The following is a 21,869-nucleotide window of genomic DNA, read 5'->3' as shown; positions in this document are numbered from 1 at the left end:
GAAGTGAAGTCAACAGAATAAAGAACAGAATAAGACTTCTATGAACATCAGCTATTAGAAATAACAAACACAGAATATAAAATAATTATGTTTAAAAAATAAAAAAGAGGAAACCAAAACAAGCAAGGAAAAGGTTACTATCAAAAATGAACAAACGAAATATAATTTCTAGCAATGAAAAATATCACGTAACTACAAATTTAACAATATAAAGATATTTTTTAAACATCATTTTAAACAATTGAGGGAAATATATAGTACTGGGCATTAGATGGTGCAGGATATTTGTTAATTTTTACTAGGAATGATAATGGCATTGTGAGTATCTAAGACGTCAATATTTTTTACAGGTGTGTATAAAGTTGACTGGGATTTCTTTCAAAATACATCAGCAAAGAACAAAAAAGGAATAGATGAAACAAACGTAGAAAAGTAAAATATGAGAAATATTAAATCTGACTGATGTGTATCAATAAAATTATTTGTATAAAAAGAAAATGAAAACTCAATGGATAATATAATCAGAATGTTGGATAAAGCCCAAAAGAGTTCTAGAGAACAGGAAGAAAGATCTGAAGAGAGTATCCAGATTATAAGTAAAACTTAAAGAAAAAAAAAAATCTCACCTTCCTTTGGGCTCACTGCTGCAGGGAGACCATTCCAATCAAGGGTCCAAGTAGGACAAGGGTGGGGAGAAAACATCACTTCAATGCCTTTTTCCTAGAAAAGGAAATATCCTTTTTCCAATTAATGAATTAATAAACTCTTATTATGTTCTTGAAGTCCAAATTTCTATTTTGTATATTGATGAAGAGGAGCATAAGTAGTAATAATCACTGGAGATTCCCCCAAATACTTACTTATTACATAAAAAATATATGCTAGGTTATTTGGCAGGGCAGTTATTTGCCTATTATTTTTTGAGATAATAAAAAGTAATGCTATTTTAAAATTATTACTAAAAATACATAGAATAAGCTATCTAGAAATATACCGGATATCAAAGAGAAAAGTCACCTGAAGATAAAAATTTTATCAAAAATAGTCCACATAGAGATAATAAAAAAGTGATGCTGCATATGTCCATCAATGTCTGTCTTTACATATTTGAAAACTGCTAAAACTTAAAACTATACTTACAATACTAAAAAGCTGCTACTTCAACACATATCCCCAAAACGTCACTCATACCAGTCTTTCACAAGTGCCTTTAACATCTCTAGAAAAGGATTTCTCTGGTTTAACCAAATGGTTCCCAACTTTTTCAACAATGAGACCACTTTTCAACATATTAAAAATTTCTTATCCTTCTTCCCCAAGTTAGAAGTTATGCGTTTATTTGATCTATAGACAGTACATGGCATACACACAGGTTCACAGACTGCTTCCAATTACATTCTAAGTCCACATCCCATAGTGTACATATATATCCACTGTCAGGTAATTTTATCTTTAGGAATAACCAAGTCAAAAGAAAAATTGCTGAGAATCTAGCGTTAAACCCTTTTGTTATCAGTTAGTTTGAGATACCTTCCATTATAAAAACTAGCTTAATTTGAGTCCCAAAGGAAATAGCACCCCCTTTTCCTAGGGCTAGAGATACAGTTTTTGGCCAGGAAGTCTAGAGCACTGAGGTTGCCTTCAGAAAGATCAACATCTCTCTGTGACGTCAGCTATCTCTCTTCTATCTTCTCTAGTCTTGCCACACTGACCTTATTGCTCTTCCACTTTCAATAAACTCATTCCTACCTTAGGGTCTTTGAAAAATACAGCTCTATCAAGATATAATTTATAGACCATAAAATTTACCCTTTAAACCATACAATTCAGTGTTTTTTAAGAATATTCACAGTTGTTCAACTCTCACCACTGATTTTTAGAATATTTTCATCAAATAATGACACTTATATGTACTCAACAGGTAGACCAGAATTCCCTCAACAGTGAAACTACCTAATTAATACATCAAAATCTGTACCTGCCTTGATAACTTCCAAAATCAACTGTTCCATTATTTTATCAAGAGGCCACGGATTTTAGCTGAAGAGTTAAGGCATCAATATCCTTATCAAAGTTTTCTTTCACATTTCTAAATAATTAATTTTCTATTAACCACAAAACTCAAACACTTCCTAATCCACATAGGGAAATATAATGAACATTTTTCCAATGCAACTGAGAAGGATAACTTAATGTATTTCATGAATTCTCCTCTGTTCAAATAAATCTTCAAATCATCTATTGAAAGCAAAACATTTTTGCAGATTATTTCAAATGGTAGGAAAAAGAAAGCCTTTATAATTAGTACTATTAGAAACAAATTATGAAGCTGAGAGCAGAGGCTCATGCCTGTAACCCCACCTTTTGAGAGGCTGAGGTAAGGAGATTGCTTGAGACCAGTCCAGGAGTTCAAGAACAGCCCAAGCAACATAGCAAGATCTGTTTCAACAAAAAATAAAAAAATCAGCTGGGCGTGGTGGTGTATGCCTATAGTCTTAGCAAAGGATAAGGCTGAACCACTTGAGACCAGAAGTTTGAGATTTCAGAGCTCTATGACTGTGCCTAATGTATTCTAGCCCAGGTGACAGAGGGAGAACTTGTCTCAAAAGAAACAAAGTATCCCCAAAGAGAAAAAATTAAATCATATGCATTCTTATTATATAACAATCACGTTGAAATCAAAGATTAAAGTAAAAATAAAATTCAAATAATCCAGAATTGTAAATTTAGTTAAAATCTTGGAAAATAAATCGAGATACTCATTCTTTAAATTTCTTTAACTTCAAATCATCATCACAAACTAAAAAAGGCTGAGACTAAAACATTGCAACAAATAGGAAAATAAGTTAAAATAATACACTTAAGCAGGTGTGGTCACTTGGTAATGTCCTGAATTTAAGAAAAGTTTTAAGAAAAATTCTTTTTAAAAGTATACATGGTGACTTTCTTGGCTCCAAACATACATCTTAAAAATCTTTAGTTTATTATACATTGCTTAAATGCAAAAGACAGGTAAAAATATTAATTGGTAAAGAGTGATGTAAGATAGCCATGAGTAAAATTCATAACAAAAACAATGTCAACAAATAATTACAGATTGGGACAGAATGCTCAGCAACATTATTCACATGGAATTTTTCAAAGAAAATGTTAATGAAATAATTCAAATACCATTAGCTTGGTCATAGTAGGTCTTGGTCCTCCTACAAATAAAGGATCATTTTGCTCTTCTATGTCTGGGACTTCACTTAAGTTTGGGTGCTGTTCATTTGAGGAGGTCAACAACTCTGGTAAATGAAGAAATTGGATCCCACACTTAGAAGCTGCTGTTTTTATTCCTGGCACTTCCTGAATCCGCTGGTACCAAGCGGTTAGCAGTGGAAATTCTAGTAGCTTCTCAGAAAATTTCTGGCAGATAATTACCTAGGCAGAAAAAGGATAAAATACATTATTATGTATTTTTGTTTATTTATAACAGCTGTAATGAGGTAACTTTACACACTACAAAAATCACACTATGTAAGTGCCCAGTTCTAATGCAGAATGTGCACCTATCACCACAATCCAGTTCCAGAAGACAATGTCACCTCAAAAAACTCTCTGTGACCCCCCCCCCCCATAGTCAGCTGTAGGCAACCACTGATATCTTCATTGGTTAGAACTGCTTCCTTGGTTTATAATTCTGCCTTTTCTAGAATTTCCATATAAATAGGATCATCAAGTGTTTTTATGATAGTATTATGTTTTTGAGATATATCCATAGTTACATTTATCAAGTTTCTTTTCTTGTGAATAGTTCATTGTGCAGATACAATTTACCTACTCATTTCCTACTTGATGGACATTTTTGTGTTTCTACTTTTTTAGCTATTATAAATACTATTCTACATATGCTCATGTACCAGTGTGTGTGTGAAAATGTTTTTCATTTCTTAGGAGTAGACACTAAGAGTCAAGTCGCTAGCTTGTATGGTACCTGTATATTTAGCTTTTCAAGACACTGCCAAATTGTTCTCCATGGTGGTCAGACTATTTTACAGTTTCCACTAGCAATCCATGGAGGTTCCAGGCTCTGCAATTTGTCAACACTGAGTATTGCCAGTTTTTTTGATTTTAGTCATTCTTGCGGGTGTGTAGTAGTATCTCACTGTGATTTTCACTTGCGTTTCCTTATCATTAATGATGTTGAGCATCTTTTCATGACCTTATTTACCATTTGTGTATGTTCCTTGGTGACGTGTCTTACATTAAGTCTTATCCTTCGTTTCATAATATAAAAATTAGAGCAACTCAGCAAGAAGAAAATGAACCCAATTAAAAAATGGGCAAAAGATATAAGCAGACATCTTATGATTATGAAAAAATGCTCACATCATATTTCATTAGAGATTTAAAACAAGGAGATACAACTACATACCTATTATAATGACGAGAATCCAGAACACCAACAACATCAATGATGGTGACGAAGTGGGGTAACAGGAACTCTCATCGCTAATGGGAAGGCAAAATAGTACAGCCACTTTGAAATTTAGTTTGGCAGTTTCTTACAAAAGTAAACGTCATCTTACTATACGACCATGCAAATCACTCCTTAGATGAGTTAAAAACTTATGTCCACATAAAAATCTGAACACAGTTGCCTACAGCAGCTTTACTCACATTTGCCAAAAGGTGGAACTGAGTAGGTGAATGAATAAAATGGTGGCACATTCATACGATGGTAAGCAACACTCAACAGAAAAAGAAAGAACAAGACCAAGCAGAATCAAGGTAAGTAACAATGACAAGGTTTGTAAATGTTTACAAATGACTGAGAATCATTTTTGAAAATTTTATATCTTGCATTCATATGCTTTATCATCTTTCATTAGTAGCTTATTTTTAACCCTCTCCAGGAACCCTTCCAAAATCAACTTCCTTCGAATCTGGAAACCCACTCATCTGTAATTCACGGCAAATCACATATCCTACCATCCCTGACCCTCAATACCTTTGATAAGTTCCTAACACACTGAGTGTGGAGAGCTGAATAGATGATGTTATCAAAAATCTAAAATGCTTAATATGTTACTTATTTATGAAAATTAGCTTAAGTAGTTAGTAGAGAAAAAAATACGCTGAAGTCCTGACTTCTTCAAAGCAAACTATGTAACATTTTAAAATTATCACAATTTAATGTCTATAGAGAGTCTATAATCATGGCTGTATCTGGAGGCAGCCTAATGGGAATTTTCTTGCTCAGTGGAGAAATGTGGAAGAAAAGTTTGATTTTAATAGTGACTTAAAGTTCCATTTTTTGTATATGTGAGACCATCTTCTCTGAATGTACAAACTGTTATGTAAAGTTTAGACAATATTAGTAGAGTAAAAAGCATACTTCAGAACCATATTTTAAAAAAAAACTAACAGGCCAGGAGAACATTTCACATAAACATTTCAAGTAAAATAGTAAGAAGATAAAATGATAAATATCTGGAATTGAAAAAGATTGCTTGTATGATTAGGAGGATATCTTTTTATAGATTAGCATTTTAGTTATTGAAATTAGAAAAATATAAAACAATTACTGCTGATAAAAATTCACATCTTTTTGTTTTCTCTCGGTCAGATGCTTTCTCCCTGGTACTACCAACAAACTTCACTTCCTTTACAAATTGGAGAACTCTTATTTCTTTGGGAGGCTCTAAATATGTTCATAGAAACCACTATAATATCACAAATAGATTAGGACTTAAGATTATGAACAGATAGATAAGTAAAAAGGCCAAATCTTTACAAATATATCTAGCAATCAGTATCAAAGCATGAGCTTGAAGGATAATTAATGAAAAATTCATACCATTTATCTCTTACTATATTTTAACTGGACTTTAAATAGGCACAAATAGTTGACTATAAGAGCACAGGTTATGTCTAACCCTCTTTGAATATACAAGCACTTAAAACACTGCCTTGCAAATCATACTGTTGAGTGAATGAACCAAATGATCAAGAATCTATTACCTTCAGACAATAATATCCTAAATTAGTATTTTTCCACACTGTTATTTATGACCCATTAGGAAGTTATTAAATCAACATAATCTTTAAAAGTCTGAAATAGGAAATAATCAAAATACATATCATGTAGTTATTTTGTAAGCATTCATAAACGTGTGTGTACATATATATATATATATATAAATACCAAGATGTACATTTATGAGTATACTTATTCACCTTGTAAAATGTATTAGAGTCACACCCTTAGTATCCATGGGGGGGGATTGGTTCTAACATCCTCCAAGGATACCAAAATCTGCAGATACTCAAGTACTTTATATAAAATTGCATAGTATTTGCATATATAACCCAGGTAACATCCTCCTATATATTTAAAATCATCTCCTGGTTACGTAATACCCAATACAATATAAATGCTATATAAATAGTTGCAATTCTATATCATTCAAAGAATAATAATAAGAAAAGTCTGGCACAGATATAATTTTATATATATATATATATATATATATATTTTTTTTTTTTTTTAATCTGCAGTTGGTTGAATATATGGAGGGCTGACATCTACATGGTGCTTTGGAAGCCAAAAAGTTTATAATTCTCTCCTGAATTCTTAATTGCTTGGAAACAGATTAGGTGCTAAGGTAATTGAGCTTAAGACATGATAAATTAATCAAAGAAGAAATGTTCTATTTTCCTCCACTTTACTCTCTGTTAGTGATTTATTCTTGTTAGATGAATATGGCAATTTTCCTTCTTTTCAAAAATAAGTTTTGATTAAATAATAATAACTCTTGTAGAATGAAATTGAAAATTTTTATGCTGCAGGACAAGTCACCCATTTAACCAATATGCCAGGCCATTCTACTAACATACAGAGAGTTTAGGAGGTATGGAACCATATTCATTATAGTTAAGAAGATATATTTAAGGAAGTGGGTGATGCAAACTATGAAATGAAAATTAAATTTGTTCCTAAAAAATGAATAAAAAAATAACTTGTGTCATAAGAGCAAAACCATGGAATTCTTAAGGACAAGAAAATAGGGACAATTGATTCTTAAAATGAAGGGGCTAGGTGCAGCGGCTCACTCTTAAAATCACATTTTGGGAAATGAAGGCAGTAGGACTGCTTAAGGACTGCTTGAGGACTGTGAGATGTTAGGGACCAGCCTATCAAACATAACAATACACCACCACCACTCTGCAAAAATAAAAAAAAAAATTAGCAGGTGCAGTGGTGTACAGGCCTGTAGTCCTTGCAACTCAGAAGGCTGAGATAGGAGGATTACTTTAATAAGCCCAGGAGTTTGAGTTATGATTGTGCCACTGTACTCCAGCATGAGCAAGAGACTGAGATCTTGGGTCTCAATAAAAATAAATCAAAAAGCTTTTTGAAATGATAAAAAATTCTTGCTACAAAGAATACAAAATGAATTGTGACTCTGCAGGTAATTGTACTAAGGGTAAATTGAATAAAAAGAGAAGATGTTACATCTATGCAAAATATCTCCTCTGCATTTCTCTTCAATCACTTATTATATATAAAATATTTTGTGATTATTTTATGTAATTTCTTTAGTTATGCCTATGTTTTGTAAACATGTCACAATTTACAGATGTTTAGGTGAGCGGTGTAAACAGGGGAGAAAAGTAAACAACCTATCTAAATGAAAATACAATCTCCAGTCTCTATTCTTTACGTACAAATTAGGACTTGTAAGTTAAAACTTAAAACTCTTAAGAACCTTATGCACTGGTGTGGATATCAAACTTACCGCCAAATAAGTGGCATCCATCATTTTTATAACAGGCCAGCAAATAGTGTGATCCCCATTTTGTTCCCAATTTTATGTTACTGGAAACACTAAGAGAGGTGTTTATTTGTGCTCAAAAATAACATTTTAAAAGAAGAATAATTTTACTTTAGCTAAGAAAGATGTACATGTTTTTTAAAAACTTAATTCAAAGCATTATAAGAGATAGAAAATTACATCATAACCATTCAAATTACAAAAAGATTTTATAAAATAGCAACCTCTCTGTCTCATAAGAGAATAATCTTTTAAATGACTCTATCAAAATGTACTTGTTTACTAGTAATAATTGAAAACCAACTATGCAATTTTCTGGTATTAAGAGTAGATTTTGCCCTGGTACAACCATTCATTGCTACTTCTCCCACATGCTTGGTATACTATCTACTAGAAGAGTCCAGCAAATGAATTGAAGAGAAGAAAACATTTAAAAGTATACATTTTAATTTGTTTATTATTTACCTTTTTTAAAAAAAATTAAATCATAACTGTATACATTAACGCATTTATGTGGTATAATGTGCTGATTTTATATACAATTTGGAATGCTTACATCAAACTGGCTAACATAGCCTTCACTTCACTTAATTATTTGTGTTAAGACATTTATACTCTACTCTAAATAGATTTGACATAAACCCTTGCATTATGCACAGGTGAGGTCTCACCAATTATTGTCCCTCCACCTGGCCCCCTCCTCTCCTCCCCTCATCCTCCTTTTCCCTTCTTCATTCTGGACTATAGTTGTGTTTTATCATTCGTATGAAACTGTGGGTGATTATATATTGGTTTCATAATAGTACTGAGTACACTAGATACTTTTTCTTCCATTCTTTAGATACTTTACTAAGATGAATATGTTCCAGCTTCATCCATAAAAGATGTAAAGTCTCCATCTCTTTTTATGGTTGCATAATACAATCCCACAATTCCTCTATGAGGTATATATCCAGATGACCAAAAACCATTTTACAACAAAGATATTTGTACGAGAATGTTTATTGCAGCCCAATTCATAATTGCCAAGTCATGGAAGCAGCCCAAGCGCCCAAAGATCCATGAATGGATTAACAAATTGTGGTATATGTATACCACGGAATTTGTTCATTTTAAATGGAATTCTAAAAAACGAAAGAGCTAGGCCACCAGGAGCTAACTTTGCAAATACAGAACCTACAGGGGGTGGGGGTGGGTAATGAGGCAGGTTCATAGTAAAACCCAGCTCCTACCTGCTACCGCTTTGCATCTTTGGCTTTATTTTGTTTAGCAGAACTGGGCATTTTCCCTCATTCTTCTCATTTTGACCTCTGATAATCCAAACCTTGGCTTGACAAAATTGACCCTGTTCTTTTACATCCCTGACCTTATTCCTGTGGCTAAATATCCCATCCCTAGGCACAGTTTTGTGCTTCTGATCCAAACCTGGTAATCTGACCTTGATTACGGGTCATGAGCTTGATCCTGACTCTACTCATTTGGACTGCCACTCCATTTACCTCAATGTACATTAACGTAAGCATAAAGGCTTAGCAACACAGCCACTATATGAATTGAACGACTGCTTTTTTACCCAAGATGAATTAAAGGAGAAATCTACATCCAGGCTTTAGCAAAGGTAAATTCCTAAAAGAAAATGCGTGCATACTGGGAAAATATAAAAGAACAAACGAAATATTCCGAGAATTAGTTTATATATTAAACATCAAAAAAGAAGAATTTAATCATAGAATATATGAAATTAAAAAGGCCAAGCATACAAGTTTTCCTCTATTATAAATAGAGATGAAAATAAAGTTCCTCAGTTCTATCACGTAGGTTTACTCCTAAAGGAGTAGGGAAAGGGGTAAAATGTTTCAAATCAAGAAAAATGCAGCTCCTGAAAACCAACAGAAGGCTGCAAAAACCTATAGCTCCCTATGTTCATTCTGGTATCTCTCTCTCTCCCAATCGCTCTCAAAAAAGAATCTCGCTTCTCAGAAAGAAAACTTTCCATCTAATGCTCCCATAGCTTAGAATGGCACAACGGCTACTTTAATCTTACAGAGAACAGAGGAGCATACAGATTAAGGATAAAATATTTCTGATCTGATAATACCTAACATAATGAGATTAGTATTTTAAGGACTAGTGGTTAATTATAAAATATAACTGATAAGTTTTTTATTATTTATTTATTTTCTTATTTATTTTTTGATTTTGGACCCTCTAATATTAAGACGTAATCACAACAGCAATTTGAAATTAAAAACGATAACAAATGCTAGCATTTTGGAACTCGGAATTAAAAGTCATAATAATTGTTAACATTTATTGGGAGCTTACTATGTGCAAAGCGCTATTCTCTACACTATACAAATTTCTATTTTTACTTCCCATTGATACTATTAGATAGGTACTATTACTTCTTCTATCTTAAGACAAGAAAATGGGGACAGATATTACTAACTTGCCCAGGAACAAAATGATAATAAGAGCTGGAATTCAATCCCAGGCAATTCCACAGACTGAAACTCAGTATTATATATATAATCCAGATAAAATCTTACCAAGAAATGATGGATGCAGGGCAAGAGCACAATATCTGCTAAAGTGAAGTAAAGCCCTTCTGCAAACACGTGTTCCAGGGGTGGAAGGTCAGAGGCTTTTGCTTTTCTGATGTGAGCTGGTTCCCTGTTGGTAGTAGTTGCTTCTTCCTGCACTGTGAGCTTTGAGAAGGCCACTTTCAGTTCCAGACTCTTGAACGAAGAGTCGAAGTCTTCAGATGTTTCCTGGGTATTGACCTTGGTCTTTGTTTTTTGCTTAGGAAGGGGAAGCCCAACTTTAGTGGCCTTCTCTTGCTTCAGCTTCTGCCTACGGAGTTTATCATCATTATGGACTCTAACAGGCTCACTGAACTTTTTCTCCAGCTGTAGTATTTCTATAGGGATAACCAGGGGCTGCTGAGAAGACACTCTGAGAAAATTCTCAATAACCAAAGGGATGGTGAGTTCACATAACCTGGTCCACTGACTAACCTAAAAGACAAAAACAAAATTAGAAGTGAAAGGATTCTTTACTTTGAACATAGCTTGAAGAAAAAGAACTGTCTTACTGGGAGATTAAGTCTTGGGCTTTTATGTTTTATCAAGGAACAGATCACACTGCTTCACAAGTAAAAACATTTAAGCAATGGAAGACCTGGCATTCCTCCGTCCTCCTTTTACTGAACAATCATGACTTCCCAAAGCCTTTAAAATATACTTGCCCAGTCCCACCCTTCAAAAAAGCAGGACTTCCAAAGCATGGCTATTTGAGCTCCTATTTATATGTAAACATTCCCTTTAAAAATTCTCAATGTAATTAAAATGAAGGATTAAAATAAGAAATTATTTTCTAAAAATACTACATCCAAACTTCATAAATTAAATCTTAAATTTTTATTTTCCAGTGCTGTACTGAAATATTGGCATACACAAAGAACAATTTTATTAGTTATTGTGAGTTTTTTTAAACAATGAATTTTTATTCCCAATAGGAAGTTAAGGTCCATGTTCAAGTAAATAAATATGTTATCATTTTGTAGCTTCAAGTAACAGAAGAGAGAGACATTATACTTACTTCAGCACAGGCTTTTAGGCAAGTCTTTTTAAAACCAAGAAGTTCCAAAATTTCCTTCTTTGAAGGGTCTGCATCGTATGACTTCTGGATTATATGTCTTAGTACAACAGCAAGTCCCGCTCTACAAAAGTTGTCTGGTTGTTCTACTGCTGCAGGTAAACAGCAATTCTGGACTATTGGTGGAAGCTCTTGCCTTGAAATAATCTGTATTTTAAGATCCTGGGACAGTACATCTTTTAGTAATGAACTGTCTGTACTTTCATGGGTGAGAACTAAGCAAACTTTAAAGATTTTGCAGTCACAGTACGATAACAAAAATAAAGTCACAGATGTATGAAGAGGAAAGATGCATCCTTCTGTTCGGTGAGAAAAGTCCAGGTATAAACATTCTTCTGTAGGACTTTTCTTCATGCCTTTCATTTTCTTCTTTCATCTGGTCACCTAAACCACAAGTTGAAGTGGTTATAAATCTTAGAATACAATGATTTAGAAGCTAAAAAAGAAGAAGAATGTTTTAAAAAGCCTGCTCTAGAAATCAGACAAAATTTGTGATAGATAAAAATGCTCTAAGAATTTGTTCCTGAAGACTGGCTAAGTAGCTTTGAAAGGAAACATTTCCATCCTGTGCCTTTAAGGAGGCTTACTGGTAATTTTACACCCAGCTTTTTTAAAATAAGAATACCCCAATGTTTTGCAGTAGAACTCTCCTAATCAAGTACTTTCGGGTCTGACTGTAGGTGAGAAGAGCAGAAAAATAGAACGGGAAATAAGACATCAGCCCTGAACCCTGAGAGTAGTCTGGGGTAACAGCCTTGAGCTTTTAACAATGCCAGTCCTTCCACAGTGCTTCTGTTTTATGACAGTACAATACAAGAATCAGAGAAGGTATATGCATTCCTTCATGAGAAAAAGGTTCTCCTAAAATAAGGGATGAGCTGTCGAGTACTAAATCACAAAATAGAAAAATATTTTGATTTCCCCATAACATAGATGTTGATAGCTGCCATAGCTCAAAGTTAACATGTCCCAAATCGAGTTCCTTATTCTGCCTCGCTTCCCAAACCTGCTCTTCCTGCATTTCCCTATCACCGCTGACAGAACAACATCCTCCTTGTTTCTCAAACCAAAAACCTGGAAGTCATTCTTAAGTATTCTTTTCTTTTATATGCCTACAACGGATCCATTACAACTTATTTTGGCTCTACCTTCAGCATATATCCAGAATCTGACCATTACACAGTATTCTCATTGCTTTCACCAAACCACCAGCCCCTCTGCTGAATTATAGCAACTGCTGGCTTCCTATCTTACCTCCCCCGTGGTCTGTTCCCAATACAGCAGCCAACGTGATCCGTTAAAAATGAAATAAGATCAGGTCACTACTCAGCTTAAATCCTCCAATGTCTCCCTATCTTACTCAGAGAAGAGCCAAAATTTCTATAATGGCCTATTTACAAAGATCTCCTTGATCTAATATTCCTCTTATAAGTCTATAAAGCCCATGAATTTACTTCATCGACTCTCTTCATTGCCCAATGCTTCAGCCAAAGTGGACGGTTATTCCTTTAAAACACTCTGGCACTTGGTTTTTCCAGTACCTACCACAACCCCTCACTGCCTTCAGGTATTTACTTAATGGCAACTTCTTACCAAGACCTTCCCTGGCAAACTCCAACACTGTTTTTTATGTTTATATATACACGAAGCAGGAAGTATTGGACAAATGAATGTATAGATAAATATAGAGGCTATTTAAAAAATGCAAAGACATACATTCTTCAGGTCAAATTACTGATGGGTGTTTTCAAGTTATACTTGTTAAGGCTTTTATCAATTATTGTAACTTTTTATGTTTGATACATACATTTTCTGGGTCCAAATTTCCCAAAGTTCTAATCTATAAATCATAATTCCCAAACTGCCACTAGATGGCACTCTTTAAAAGCATTCACCATGGATGTACTGAGAGGATGGCACATTAACAGGAAGAATTATTTTAAAAGCCTTTTAAAATAATTTTAAACATGGAACTCTTTTAAGAGTACCTGAAATTTTTGTGTACTTTTAATTTTAGGAAACTTTCAATATACTACATTTTTGGAATATGCTAAATCCTTTTTTTTTTTTAAATCAAAAGCAGAAGTCAAAGCCTTTTGGTTCTCCATTTTTCTTTTTTTTTTTACTTAAAGAGCTTATGATCCAATATAAGAAAGGAATATAGTAAATGCCATCACAGAAAGTTTCTTGGTAATAGATAAAACACCTATTGATCACAAACCTTGTGATTCTTTCTACCTACCTATCTTACACATACATACCTTTTGGGTTAAAACAACAGATTTACACCATGATTCATTACTTCTTAAAAGATTATCTGGGGAAAATTATTTTATGTAATTTACAAACAACAACTTTTTAACCCACCCATACCATTTTCTCCTTGAGCTTTATTACTTTTGGGGGGGGGCATGTAGGGCTGATTATAAAACAAAATATTAAAGGGTATTTATTACAGTTCAAAGCTTATAAAATTTTTACAAAGTGGAGAGAGCTCTTGAAATACTTCTTTCTTTTTTTTTTTTTTTTTGAGATAGAGCCTCAAGCTGTCCCCCTGGGTAGAGTGCTATGGTATCATAGCTCTGAGCAACCTCCAACTCCTGGGCTCAAGCGAGTCTCCTGCCTCTGCCTCCCAAGTCGCGGGGACCACAGGCACCCGCCACAACGCCCGGCTATTTTTTGGCTGCAGCCATCATTGTTGTTTGGCGGGCCCGGGCAGGATTCGAACCCACCACCTTAGGTGTACGTGGCTGGCGCCTTAGCCACTTGAGGCACAGGTGCCGAGTCGAAATATTTCATTGTTAATATAACACCTTTGCCATAAGTCCTAAAGAAAATCCAAACAAAGTGTGGTCCATAGCAACACTAAGGCAAAAGAACCAACAATGCACCTAGAAACTGACTGCTGATTAACTTACCAGTCCTCTGACTCACTCTCCGGACTATAAAAATGTCCCCAAAGTGCTTTAGGAAGGCAGATTTGGGAAACAAACAAACAAACATGATTTCCTCATTTGCTCAATGCTCTAAAAAAATAGTTATGAGACTATTTTTGTAGTTATGAGTCCTGTCACCACCCTTTTAAAACAATGCCACGCTATTTTACAGGATTTAACACACGTAGAAAACAGAACAAGCCATCAGAGTACATCTATATTTGCCCCTTTTCAAGGCACATAATCCATGAAAATAGACTTTTATATCTATTCTATAAATTCTTCTCATTGTTAGCACTTAATAAATGCTAAATGTCAACACAATAGCAATAACCTACCCACGGTTATATCTAAAATTAACGAGATGCCCGAGAGAAAATGCAAAGTACTGTTGATTCTTAACATAATTTTTTTCAATACAGATGTTAGTGTTTTTTTCTCAGAGATTACAAATGTCACTTAATGATCTTAGAGTTAAAAAATATTACTCTCCCTGGGCAATTTCTTTCCATTATGTACTAATATAATTTTTACAATAAACATTAAATATTTAATAAACCTGTAGTAATCTGAAATGTTTCTGGCTTGCATTATGTCTTAATTTTTCAAGAGTGGAACACAGTTTTTGCTCAAAATTTTCCAATATCATAGGCAAAAGCAAACTTCTTATTTTCTTGTCCTTTACTACTTTGAGAATGCCTTAGTTCGTAATTCTATGCCACGTGCTTTAAGAAGGTAGGCACTATATAATCGACTTCTGTGTCTCTGGGGCTTCTGGGCACAGCTCTTATGACTCCTGCCAAGCACAGTAGTGTCATTTGGTCTTTCTCGGTTTTGACAGGTGCCACACTGTACCTACTCCTGAGGAGAAAGCAGCAGACAAAAGCACAAACTTCAGGAGCTGATGGGGTGTGCACCTCTTTCCTGGATAAGCCAGTTTGCTTGGAAAGCTCATGGAAGGAATAAATAGGTGAAAAACAATGAAAGCTTTGGCTTCTTTATTTAGGATTCTTTAAAGACATTTTTAAATGCCAGAATAAGTGACAGGTTTAAGATTTAGGCATTCAGAGTTCCTTTGCATTTTCATTCTAATAAATATAACTTAATTTTGATTAATTATAATATTTCACATATAAAAAGAGAAATGAGTGTTTATAAGTGTTTTCTTATCTAAAACTATTTTACTACTCCACTCCCTGCACGTTTTAGTGTGTATAAACAGTAAACATTAAAAATGTGCATACTTCACGATCTAGTAAAAAAAAGGGTGAAAGTGTGCTCAGAATTGAATTCCACATCTGTGGCATTATGTATATTATTATATAATAGATAAATTATATAATACAAATTACAATTATACAATACAAATACAATATATATTATAAATTACATAATACATTATTAATATATTATAATTATATCATTTATAATATTATAAATATTGTTATTGACAATAATTATATTGTTAATTATAATATAATTTATATATTATAAATTATGTAATTATTGTATACAATGCATAATTTATATTATAAAGTATATAATATATATACATATACATCTACAATACATAACTGCATCAAATTATGAACCAGTAATTTGTGGGGTTTTTTTGGTTTTGAGTTTTTTTTTTTTCAAATAAGGTCTCTGTATCCGAAATTCAATAGTAGCTCAATAAATATTAGGTGAATAAACAAAGATTTTTAAATATTACACACATTTTATTGCCTATCTACTATGTGCCGAACACACAGAACTTAAGCATTATTTCTTTCTTTCTTTTTTTTTTTTTAAGAGACAGTCTCATTTTGTTGCCCTCGGTAGAGTGCCGTAGTGTCACAGCTCACAGCAACCTCCAGCTCTTGGGCTTAGGCGATTCTCTTGCCTCAGCCTCCCAAGTAGCTGGGACTATAGGTGCCTGCCACAATGCCTGGCTATCTTTTTGTTGAAGTTTGGCAGGAGCCAGGTTCCAACCGCTAACCTTGGTATAGGGGGCGGGCCCCCTACTCACTGTGCCACAGGCGCTGCCTTAAGCATTACTTCTTTATTTATTTTTTATCTAATTTTTTTTGAGACAGAGTGTCTCTTTGTTGCCCAGCCTAGAGTGTAGTGGTGTCATCATGGCTCACTGTAACCTTAAACTCAAGTGATCCTCCTGTGTTAGCCTTCTGAGTAGTCCATAGTACAAGCACACAACACCACACTGAGTTAATTCTTTTTTTTTTTAAGACACAGGGTCTCACTAGTGCCGGGAATGATGTGGGACTCCTAGGTTCAAGCAATCCTCCCCTCTTGGCCTCCCAGAGCGCTAGGATGACAAACAGAACTTCTGCATTACTTCTAATCATCACAAGCCTTAAAAGTACACTTTATTTTCATTATATGTACAAGAGTTGTACATCAGTTCCAAAGGCGTTACAAAGATCTACAAAGAGATCTTATCTGAATGGGTATTTTTTTATAAATGTAGAATTTCATAAATTGAAGCATATTATAATTTTGTTGCAGCGATAATTTTGCCAAAATGATAAGCATCAGAAATTATGTTATTTTAGGCAAATATGCTGGTCTAATACTCCACAAAATACTTCCATTAAGAAGTTCAGGTTACGTGACAAGTCTCAGTCCTGGCTTAAGATCTTTGGCAGTTCCTTCCTGATTCCTATCATCAGACTTCTCAGTGATCCATGGTGAAGTGCTTTTTCCTCTTCTAGGTTTATACTCATTCTTTTGCTTACCGGTTTTCAAACTTTTGATCATGCTACACAGTAAGAAATACATTTTATAATGCAGCACACTATATACTGAATAAAACTGAAAAATGTCACAAAGTATTATTATAATTATGTAGGATAAATATGATGTTTTTTACACCGTACTTTAAAAAAATGCTGGTTGTAACTAAATCGATTTTATGTCATAGCTTTAAATATTACCAGTACCTGACTCCTATATCTCAGTTACAACCTTTCCTTCTGAACACCAGACTCCTATATTCTACTTGACATCTCTACATGAATGTTCTTCTCAACCTGACCCTTCCTTAGTGGTACACTTCTTTGTAAAAGTTTCACCCAGATGCTCAGACCATAAACTCTGAGGTCCCACTCAACTCTCTCCCTCTCATACCCTGCCATTTTTACATTTGAAATGTATGCTAAATACAACTCCTTAGCTCCTCCACCATTACCACCTTCATCTAAGTCAGCGGTTCTCAACCTGTGGGTCGCAACCCCTTTGGACTGTATTAAAGGTTTGTGGAATTAGGAAGGTTGAGAACCACTGATATAAGTTATTACTACCACTTACAATGACCATTGTGAAAGCCTATTAACATTTTTGCTCCACTCTCCTCCACGCACAGTCCATTCTTCAATAGTCTGGGTGATCCTTTAAGATATCAGGTCATGTCCCCTCCTCAAAACCATCCAACTGTTCCCTGCACACTTAGAATGTGTGTGCACTAAGAATGTGCACATTCTTAGTGTTCCGAGCACACTTAGAATGAAATCCAAATTTCCTATTATGACCTATAGGCTTAATGTGACCCCTTCTATCCTCCCTAACTCCCTTCCAGCCATAGTTCTCCTTGCTATTCTTGGAAGATGCCAGAAATGCTCCCACTTGAGAATATTCGTATTTGCTATTTCCTTTGCCTAAAATGCTCTTCTTCAAGATATTCACGTGTTGCCTCCTCAGTTTACTGATTTCTCTTCATAAATATTACTTCAGAGCAGCCTCTCCTGGTTACCTATATAAGCCCTCCCATCACTCCCAAGCCTCTTGCCCAGATTTCATTTCCTTCATAGCATTCATCACCTAACATTATAATATTTCCAACGCTTAAAAGTACTCAAATTTTAATAGATGGTAACTATCTCTTTTAATCTCTCTTTTAATCCTCTCAATTAATCTTTCATGTATATGGACTAAGGAAGGGCAGAAAAAAAAGTACTCAAATTTTAATTCAAGGAATAAATGAATTAATGTACATAAATGAATGTCAGCAATCACTGTCATGAGAGTACTACTGAAAACTTCATACAACAGGAATCTCATTCTTCACACCATTCTTTTGCTTCCAAATTGATTGATCTACATTAAGGCCTAACTAAGTCCAGTTAAAATAAAGAAATGGGATCACCTTTGTGAGCTGAATCAGAAAAAAGTATAACTGGACTGTATCTAAATTTGTTAATAAAGAAAGCCTAGCATTTTTTATGCATATTGATATTCAGGCAAGAGAACCAAGAATCTTAAGATTCTACATACTTATCCTACAAGTAGAATACTTATACAATAAGAATTATAAAGTAATGGATCAGAGTCCAGACTCTTGAGTCAAATAACTGGGTACAAGTCCTGGTTCTGATTCTTAGTAGGTGTAACAAGTTTTTATATACCTCAGTTTCCTCATCTACAAAATGGAGACAAGAATAATAGTACATGTCTACAGTATGCTGTGAGAACAGAATAATTCCTGTCATATGGTCAGCCTCTAAACCAGTGGTTCTCAACCTTCCTAATGTCGTGACCCTTTAATATAGTTCCTCATGTTGTGGTAGCCTCCAACCATGAAATTATTTTCATTGCTACTTCATAACTATAATTTTGCTACTGTTATGAATCGTAATGTAAATATCTGATATGCAGGAGATCCGCAGAGGGGGTTCTTTTAGAGAACCGCTGCTCTAAAAAAATAATAGTTACTATCATTCATTTATAAGTTATCTCCAAATTCTTTATCCTCTGACTCTATTGAAATTTACAAACTCTGATGGACAAAACCTAAGTCATGCTTTGCACTGCCAAACTACTTCCCATGAAAGGCAAGGGATTCATGTTAAATTGAAAAACTCCCCTCTCCCCAATACTGAAAAACCTTGTTACTGAGGCTGAAAGCCAGAATCATCCATATAAACCAATTATATTGTACAAAATATGTAGTTCAGCACAGTTTATGTCAAAATGACAGAGCTCTTAAATTTCCTCCTGCATTAAATGTTAGAAGTTAACCTGCGTTTTGTTTTTCATAAAACAACACTATTTAGTTACACTTCTACCATTTTATTAAAATAATATAGATTTAAAAAACAAACAAACAAAAAAGCTTACCCCTACGAAATTAATTGAGAGGCTGGTGCTGTATAAATTTTAGCTAGTTACCTTAAATAATAGAGGTTAAAGGGGAAAAAGACTGAGCTTTTTCAGAGCTCATTACATGACGTTTTATGGGATACAGTTAAGTCCTAGAGGTCAAAAGCCTATAACTAATTTAGCTGTTTTCTTATCTGGGCAAGAAGTAGAAGAAAAAAGTTTTTTAAAAAGCTTACCTTAACCTTAGCTATAAAGAAAGTGTGTAATCTTTTCTCTGGAGAATCAGGTGATCATTGGTTGCCATGGAGTCATAATGCTTGCAGCTAAACCTGACCTCATAATTAACAGGGATGCACAGCATGAAAGGCTAACAAATTAGAAACATCAGCAACCCTGCAATAAAATTACTGATGTCTCATAGCAAACAATACCTCTGCTTGTTATGATCTAAATGGTTTGAATCCCCACTTCCAAAGAACCAAACATAACAGAATTCAGTAGGCTACATTCACTACTGGAGGGTAAAAACAACATATACTAGAGATCTGCATATACTACAGATGCAGTTTGCTGGTTTCAGAATTTGTTTCAAAGGCTTTCTAAATTGTTGCTATTAAAAAGGCCAATTGGTTACTCAATTTTTTCCAACCATAGCTCATGATACAAAAGCTGCCAAGTATTCTAAAACAGGCTTAAAAACAAAACAAAACTAAAACTTGATGAGTCCAGTACTACAGAAAAAAATGATTCTCAAATCTCTTGGACTTTTTCAGACTTATTTTTTGAAGTTAGGCTTCACAAAATGATTCCTTCAGTTATAACCCAAACATACTTTCAAGTAACGAGTATGCTTAAGGCAAATCTCTCTCAGTAGTGTATGTTCCCCACCAGGTAGTTTTAAAAAACCACATAGAGTAATGTCTGATGTATTAAACATGACAGCAAATCACTCAGTTGTGTTATAACAGTTTATTTTCATAGTTTATTTATTTTTTGAGACAGAGTCTCAAACTGTCACCCTCGGTAGTGTACTGTGTGGCGTCACAGCTCACAGCAACCTCCAACTCTTGGGCTTAAGCAATTCTCTTGCCTCTGCCTCCCAAGTAGCTGGGACTACAGGCGCCCGCCACAACGACCGGCTATTTTTTTGTTGCAGTTGTCATTGTTGTTTAGCTGGCCCAGGCCAGTTCGAACCTTCTAGCTTCGGTGTATGTGGCTGGCGCCGTAACCACTGTGCTACAGGAGCCAAGCCTATTTTTATAGTATTTAAATGACCATGTTTGCATGTTTAAATTTGTTACATCACTAGTTCTGGCTAGATTTTGCATTTTCTCCTGTAAACACTTTCTGTAGATAGGCTTAGGAAAAACATTAAGTATGCTACTTAATCAATTTCGAACAAGATATATTATTAAATGCTAGTATTTTCTTGAAATTCAAGAATTTGTAACAAAGAATTGGATCCTGGCATTAAGAATAAAGGCAAAATAACAAGTCACTTAGCACCAAAACCAGAGAGAGAGTTGGGATGGAAAGCTTGTGTACCATCAATGTTTTTGAAGCCAAAGCAACTTTCAAGAACCTCACAACAACTTTCCATAGACGTTAAAAGCCAAAGAGAAGCAATGCTTTGATAATGTAACATAAGCAAATAGCCCAAATGAAGTAAATCCTTTGGAGTAACTGTAAAGTACTATTGACATACAACTGGTTTCTCTAAGCAGAAAGGTCTGGAAAGAAAAATTAAGTGCCACACAAGAGAAAAAAAGTTAGTGTAATCCAAGGGCTCTTGAAATTACACTGATCAGCAAACCACCCCCAACCCAGCAATTGGAAGCTGCTCCACTCCTCTAACTCCATAGAAAGACATAAAAGACTGACTCAGGGGAAAACTGGGAAACGCGTACAACTAAGAAGGGAGCCAGAGCCCTCAACCGGCACCTTCAGGCGCTGTGATCAAAAGGAAGGCTGAAGTGGCCCCAGGGCTGGAGATCAATAATTCCACGCCCTCGCCTTTCCCACATCCTCAGCCCTGTCGACCTGGATGCAAGGAGCCGTCACAGTCTGGGAGGCTGAGAAGTTGGCGGCTCCAGCCCCCTCTTTACCTGGTCGCAGAGGCGCGGCCAGGCAGGGAGGGTGAGTGAGAGTGTTGGCGAAGCGGCTGCCGGCGTCTTCTCGCCCAGCTGGAGCAGGAATTTCAAGGCTGCTTCTGGAAGCTGCCGCCCGCAGACTAGAGGCTTCCACAGAATCCAGGAAGGAAAAATAACAGGTAGTACATCCGAAAAATACGCGCGCCGGCGGTCATTCATAATCCGGCGGACCGGAAGCTAGGTATTGCGTCACTTCCTGCTGTGGCACG

The 21,869-nt window shown here is 34.9% G+C and overlaps 1 protein-coding gene across 3 annotated transcripts in view; it reads right to left on the bottom strand.

The window, feature by feature from the left end:
• GSTCD (glutathione S-transferase C-terminal domain containing) overlaps positions 1-21,830 on the bottom strand; it is a 130,865-nt gene extending 109,035 nt beyond the window's left edge. Inside the window, exons 1-5 of one of the 3 annotated variants that reach the window (XM_003796340.1) lie at positions 19,753-19,809; positions 11,421-11,861; positions 10,370-10,837; positions 3,172-3,423; positions 627-720 (exon numbers count right to left, since the gene is read on the bottom strand). In XM_003796340.1, the coding sequence (XP_003796388.1) occupies positions 627-720; positions 3,172-3,423; positions 10,370-10,837; positions 11,421-11,840 (1,234 nt within the window). In that variant the 5' untranslated portion in view covers positions 11,841-11,861; positions 19,753-19,809. Of the gene's footprint in view, positions 1-626; positions 721-3,171; positions 3,424-10,369; positions 10,838-11,420; positions 11,862-19,752; positions 19,810-21,615 lie in introns of those variants that run through there. The other 2 variants (XM_012809282.2, XM_012809283.2) reach the window with 2 other exon arrangements.
• Positions 21,831-21,869: the final 39 nt, after the last annotated feature.

Source organism: Otolemur garnettii, unplaced genomic scaffold, assembly GCF_000181295.1.
Source record: "Otolemur garnettii isolate 467f Iridium unplaced genomic scaffold, OtoGar3 scaffold00103, whole genome shotgun sequence".
In the NCBI taxonomy this organism is placed as follows: domain Eukaryota; kingdom Metazoa; phylum Chordata; class Mammalia; order Primates; family Galagidae; genus Otolemur; species Otolemur garnettii.
Note: the sequence above shows the minus strand (reverse complement) of the source record. Positions and strands in the feature narration are given on the sequence as shown.